Source organism: Austrofundulus limnaeus, unplaced genomic scaffold, assembly GCF_001266775.1.
Source record: "Austrofundulus limnaeus strain Quisiro unplaced genomic scaffold, Austrofundulus_limnaeus-1.0 Scaffold1, whole genome shotgun sequence".
Classification (NCBI taxonomy): Eukaryota; Metazoa; Chordata; class Actinopteri; order Cyprinodontiformes; family Rivulidae; genus Austrofundulus; species Austrofundulus limnaeus.
Window position 1 is genome coordinate 2,843,973 of NW_013952403.1, and position 7,202 is coordinate 2,851,174.

The following is a 7,202-nucleotide window of genomic DNA, read 5'->3' on the forward strand; positions in this document are numbered from 1 at the left end:
CACACACACACACACACACACACACACACACACACACACACACACACACGCACATTGCCTGGTTGGGTGGGGTTCTTTGTAAATCTGCTGTTAGGAAAATAAAGCGCTGGAGCTACTATTCACGGCACTAAAACATATCGTCTGTGCAGCTTTTGGTTACAGTCGGTGGCTCAACCTCATTCTGCACCGAGCCTGCAGCAGACTGTGACCAGCTGGAGGAAACTATCAAAAAGGCACATGACTACATCTCTGAGARGGATACGAAACAGAATATTAATGAGGAGAGTAGTGCGTGTTTTAGTTCAAGAAAATTGTGCAAAGATTAAAAGTATTTACATTTAGGTTTATTAGGTTTCTCATTCCGAGGGACACTGAGGTTGAGGGGTATTTTATTGTGACCATTCAGTCAAATATCTAGTCAGTAAATATTTCAAGTTTCTAATTATTTGTAGCTATAAACAGCCAGTGTTTAGTCAGACATTTCCTTTTATATCACATATGATTCTCATTTTGTTCAGTTTTTTTTCCAAAGTTTTGGGTGTAACAGCTATRACCACATCGATGATTGACACCTGCAATTCTGATCTAACCACAACCTAAGCAGTAAAAAAATGTGAAGAGGGATCTACGGAGGCTTACCTTTTAGAGGTTTAGGAAGGAAGTGGGCTGCTGGTTTGTTCTTTTTGACGTGGTTTCCCTTCATGATTTCTCCCTCCTTGTTCAGACCGAGGTACCAGCCCCTGCCTGACTGCTGCCGGTACTGCATGGACGAGTATGTCACGTAGTAGTTCTCGAACACTGACTCCTTAAATTTGCACTCATTTGTAAAGTGTTCCTGTTGAGGAGAACAAACAAACACAGTGGAAGGACCATGTTAGTCAGAGCTAATGAAGCCAATGAAATCTTAGCAGTAATACAAAAAGCTTTACATTTTAATACACAAGCAACACACTCAGACACTTAAAGAGTAAATTAATTACCCGTAGTTTATTGTTTCATTTCAGAACAATCATTGAAATCTATTCATTCCATGCATTGTTGTGAATAATGGCACACTTTATGGCACAGATCAAAGTGAGAAGACATTAATGAGAAGCAATAATAAAACACCAAATGAATTGAACTTTCTCATTTGGTCCTAACTGTTATTATAGATGAGCTAGTCATTTTCCGTCAGAGTTTTGTTGTTGAATATGAAATATTGTAAGACATAATCACTTATTAACAGCCATCAAACGTTAATGCTGTTTACTGTATTAAAGTAATGACCTTCTAATTTGAAAGATAAATGATTGCACATTTTAATGTATTTATGTTTAATCCATTTACAGACCATCTTTATAGTCCATTTGCACTCAATGCAAGCAAAGTGTTTGCCCTTTATTTTTGTTTTCTCTTTGATAATACTCTGCATGTAGAAAACCTCCTTAGACATGCATTTTTTTCTGCTCACCTTTTCAGCATCATCTACATTCATTTCTGCATAGTGACATCAGTAAGATGTTCATAAACTCCTGTTTTCTTCGTATCTGTTTATTTATAGAACTTCTTTAAGCACATCATTTTATATAAGCAACTGTTTCATTACGTTTTTTTTAACAAACAAGCTAAAAATATCCTCAATTGATGGATTCTGTTAGTTTAAATATTTTTTTTATTTTTGAAATGTTGCATTCTTAATAATAAGAGTAAAAATGCAGAAAAATCTCCACTGCTTTAGAAGTATTTTCTTTCCTCAAACTGAAATCCCCCAAACATCCTTCTTCACAACCCAATAAGAAAGATGTTGTGTTTGTGACTTGTTTTTTTTTTTCATTCATGTGTAACTTTAATTTTAAGTTGAATCAAAGGAATATGTCTTGATTTTCTAAATATAATGCTGGCAAAATTATTATTTGAAAGGTCTTAATTTTTATTTTACTTCATTTCCTTCTTGATGTCACTCACTATAAAATTATTCAGAGCAGTTTGTCGTCACAGATGGTTTCTAAACTCTGAATTTCCCAGAATAAAATTAATGAAATGAAATAACGTTGCTAAGTACAGCAACACTAATTGTWATTAAAAGCCCTTAGCAGTAAATAATGTCCAATAAAATGTTGTTGGCATGAATGTATAGAACCAGCTTCAACATCAAAAAGAAAAAAAAAAACATGCAAAGTTCATGCTAATTCATGTGAAATAAGCAACTGTATCAGAAAAGTAAAAAACATTAGTCATTAATTGTTCTGGCAGTACAAACACAGTTTGCAACTGTGCATGTATATTACCAGCTGGTGTTATTAACCCCCCTACTGCAAACGGCATTAAACTATTATTCATGACAGAAAAATGCATCAGAGCAAAGTAAATAGGTGAATCAATTAAAGTCATTTTTTTTCATAATAGTTTGCTTTCTGTAGCTTTTATGAATAATTCCTATGCATTGATGTTAATTTTGACACGTCACCAGTCTCAACGCACCAGTGCTGTCTTTCAATCTTTCTACTTGACTCCCGGTGCTCGGGCCGTTTACAGCTGCCTTGAAAGGCCTGGCCAGCTTCCATCTCTGCTCTGCACAAGCAGTAATTGGAAGCAAAACAACACACTGCTCTCGAGCTTAGTTCTGTTGTACCTCTAATAATGAGCTTATGTGGATTTGGCTGGTTACACTTGTTCTGATGAAGAATGAGAGTCTATTGACAAACAGACAGACCCAGATGGATACACGCACAGTTAGAGCCAAGACGGAGGAGAGGCTGCTTGGCTGCTACTCTTACACTGGAGTGGGTCTCTGTAGAAAACACGCTAGTGCCAACTGATACAAAAAAGGGACCAAAATGGCAGGGGGATCCCCCTGTTTCTTCCCCCCCCTTTTTTGAGAAAATAAGACTGTGATGGTTGTTAGATTCATACTGATATTTAGGAGCATTTATTTTAGTTGATACTACGTTTCTTTTGTTCACTAGACTTGTAAATGGATGAGACTGATGTGTTTGATACAATATGGAATTATCTGAGCTGTAGAAAATGTGACACAATAAGGACCCTGCCTGTTTCTTCCTTGTTTTTGTAAAAAAAAGTAAACACATTGTTAAAACTCTCCCTTTGTCTAAAATTGTTTTTGACATTTCTTGTAGAAAGGGGTCTAAATGAGAGAGAAAAGACAGAAAATCAAAGGCTAGAGAGTCACATTAAACTACAAGACCACAAAAGTGTATAACAATACTGACTCGGGTTTGTGCCCAAGTTTGGACATAATAGCTGCTTTTCAAGAACAGTATCTAGTGAGAGAAAGGTCTTCCTCACAATGCTCAAAGCATATCAGGATACACGCTTTACACTGAATTAGATTTTTATTTATTCAGTATCTTTCTGCAATATTTCCTTTTTAGCATTGCTAATAAAATGTTCAATTTAGTGACAAAAACACTTTTGTCCTTAGCTCATGGAAAGAAAACAGTTGAGCTGCTGACATCTGCAACACAAACATGAAAATGTCATGTGTAATCAAAGTTATCTTTGTCACAATATGATCAAAGGTTAGGCAGGAGGTGGAGGACAGTGTACATCATCAGTTTTAAAAGGTCGTATTTTAGCCATCTACATTGTCTACATTGTCTTCAGGGGCTGCAGCCTATGGACCACTCACACATAGGTGACACCCTCGGCTGTGAAAGGAGATGGTTTAATCTTCAGATGACTTATGATTGGACGACCACACCCTACTACGAGAGGATGCAGCCTCTGAATTGCAGCACAGCTTATGTGTGGACGGGGCTTTTACGTATTTAGAAGTATCACCAAAAACAATGTTACTTTCTCCCCAATATATTCCTTTTTTCATCATAGACAATTTCAACAGGTGTTCATTTGAATATAAAAAGGTTAACTTTCATTGCTCTTTATTGCGCAAAGTAATTTCTGATACATAATTTTACTCAGAGATTTTTGATTTGCACACTCATTGTGACATATTGGGCCTCATGCAAGAACATGTTCGTATTCTTATCCTAAATTTCTCTTACTTTTGTTCATACGAACCCTTCGTACGACCATGCCACGTCAGATTCAACAAACTCTTCTATCTTCAGGAAAAGTGTGTAAATGAGCTGCGTAAATTCCACCTGTTCTATCCAGCTGCTTGTGCACGCGAGAGGAGATTAGCATAATTACCACCCCAAAAACACCATATAAGGCTATGTTTCCTGCCACAGATATCAGGAAGTGTCCATTCATGAAAATGACAGCGAAAATTAAAAAGAAAAACTTTACGAGTTCAGAGATTGAAGTCCATCTGTCAGAGATCCAGAAAAGAAAATCTGTCATTTTTAGCAGCTCAGCTGTGGAATAAAAAGAGCTGCTGAAAGTATAAACAACTGTGTTAAATCATTTTCGTTCATTCAGAAGCCACACCGTTGCGCACCGTACACCACACCCACTCCATCCCTCCGCGCGCTGCGTGGTCGCAGGTGGTCTCAGATGCGGGTTTGAAATAAGCATTTTAAAATGTTTTCAAAATATGTCTGGCACTTTGGAGAAAACCCAGGACTTGATCATATATCCCCTCTGGCCTGGGAACATCTCGGAGTCCCCCGGGACGAGCTGGAAAGTGTCGCTGGGGAGAGCGGGGTCTCTCTGCAGCTGCCCACGCGACCCAATCCCGGATAAGTGGGGAGAAACGGACGAACGGACAATTTATATTGTTAGTCTAAATTATTACATTTAAAATTATAACTCTAATTCAAGCAGAATAGCCTATTGTCAAGATAATCATAGAGTGTGATTTATTTTCAACTCAAAATATCTTCAAACTAATGAAATATAAAGTTATTAGGGAGGAAAATCAGTCTGGATAACAGCAGACTGACTGCTGGTAAAATGTACGACAGGTCTGGACCACTCGTGAATTTTGTTCCTATCTGAAGAAAATCTTAGAATACGAAAACATTGGTGAATGCCACAAATTCTCCTAAATCACTCGTACTCACAATTTAAGAACAAATCTGTGCGTACGAACGGTTCTTGCATGAGGCCCATTGTGACTCAGAGAACACAGCCATAATTTAGACTGATGTAAATCCTAATGACAGTATTTCCTGAGCTCTTTCTGATCTAATAACTTCCTCTAGCAAAAAAATATTTAAAGACTCCTGAAGTGATGATGATTGATGCGGAGCGTTTCTTTAAATCTAAAATACAAATGTATGGCACACACACTGCCCATCAGGAAAACATTTAGTTTTTTCACACTCAAGTGTACAAGAACAACAGATGAATCTAAGGGCAATAGTAAAATGAATATCCCATTAGCAAGRCAGGTACAACAAGAAATTCTACCAATTATGATTCGTGCTCACACTGTTTTCTGTCTGTTTCCAGGGAGTAATTACGATCCATTAATGGTTTCTCAATTGCAGTCAGCAGGAGGCAAAATACTATTATAATAGACTTTATTTCTTCTGTGAAGAAGAGGTGAATCAATGAGAGTTTCCAGAAGCTTTATTAAAATAAAAAACACTAATTAAATCAATWAAAGGGCTAAGCACCTCTCAATTTTTTCAGACATGTTTGTGACGCTGAAGTAAAACTAATTCTACAGCTGAGCAATGAGGATAAGCCTCTTTAAATACAGATTTTGAAGAGAGTTGAAGTGGATTAAAAAGGACCTTGTTTTTTTGTCCTTTCTTCTTTATCTGCTATTTAGCTAAACACAAAGTGTTATTGTGTTGTTTGTTTAGTAATACACTGGAGAGTTTTAATCTAGTGAAGAAAAAAAAAACAAAGCACAAGCAGACACTCCCACACAGGGTACATATTTAATTCAAAAGCACACACACACACGTTAAACAAAGTAATTAATGACACACACCAATGGAGTGAAATCCTACATTGATGCTTATTTACCAATGTTATTGTGTATGGGTGATCAAACTATCTGTATCTCTAAGATCACAAATAMACAACCTACCGGGCAGAATTGCACAAATACACAGACTCCTCTTATACTCCAATATCTTYCCTTCAAGAATAAAGCAATGATTACATTTAAGGACTGCAGGTATTTGTATTTCTTTTACTAAATTGCCAAGAGTTTGACAAGATTTTCGGGTCTATTTTGAATGAAATAGCATGGGGTGGAGGGGTATTAATTGACCTTTTTGAGCTTTAGTTCATGTTATGATGTCACTCCCTCATCAATAAATCTCCTGTGGCAGCCATGTGGAGCTGCCTAAACGCTTGCTCATACAAATCACCGCCTGTTTGTGCAAAGCTCGTCCCTGGAGCTCAAATCTGTCCAACAGAGCACCCCTCCCCCRCAAAGTTCCACAAGACTAGCAAAATGTATCTTAAAAATGGTGGATGTTCATGATTTCATTGCAAACCATAGCTTCAGACAGGTTTCTTGGCAAAAAGTAGCTTAACATTGACATATACAGTACGTWTATGAGTGGATGACTGGGAGATATATTACCGAGTTGTTAGGTCTTGTAAGAACCTCTGTAGTCACTCCGGTTCTTTGGAAAACGTACATTCCGGGTACGACACAGGATAATTCGAGTAAGGTTCAACTGAGTTGCCATTTCCTTAAACCTGTGTTATATAACGACTGCTTCTTTTTTCAATAAAATACTGAAGGAAATTTACTCTCTTTACTAATGATTAACTGAGATTTAGATGAAGTGCAATTTAGTTTGAGTGACATGTCAACTTAAACAGAATGTACTTTACATGATATGTATGATCTGATAATACACGCCATAAGCACTTACTGTAAGTTATTTCCTCATTAGTTWATAGACCGTTGTTCATTGACAGGGAGATCACCCAATCAAAGTGACAGTCAGCCCATAGGGAGCGGTCAGACCCAGGAAGAAAGTGTGTATACAGCATGTTACCTCCTTCCTTGATCGTGGCCATTTGCAGAGACAACAAATGTCTGTACTTGGCCCAGCGAGCTGGTCTTTTATGGGTTCATTCCTGCACATAACATTCAAGTCTTATTTCTGTATTTGTTCCTTGTTCTCAACACACACCGAAGTGTATGAACATAACAACCTTTTTCAATGCAACGCTTCTACGAAAGGTTGTAAACAACATGAGGCATTGTTGTGATGACGTGCTGAAGTACGAATGTACAAAATTGTAGGAGGTTCTTAAAGGGGCAATATCATGTAAAATCAACTTTTTTGAGTTTTATATCATATTATAATGTTATACTC

General features: G+C 37.2%; 1 protein-coding gene across 4 annotated transcripts in view; it reads right to left on the bottom strand.

Moving 5' to 3' along the window:
- fgf13a (fibroblast growth factor 13a) overlaps nucleotides 1-7,202 on the bottom strand; it is a 100,240-nt gene that overhangs the window by 8,688 nt on the left and 84,350 nt on the right. For all 4 annotated transcript variants that reach the window (XM_014004834.1, XM_014004822.1, XM_014004841.1 and 1 more), the window contains one exon: nucleotides 640-835. In XM_014004834.1, coding sequence (XP_013860288.1) covers nucleotides 640-835 — 196 coding nt within the window. The remainder of the gene's footprint in view (nucleotides 1-639; nucleotides 836-7,202) is intronic.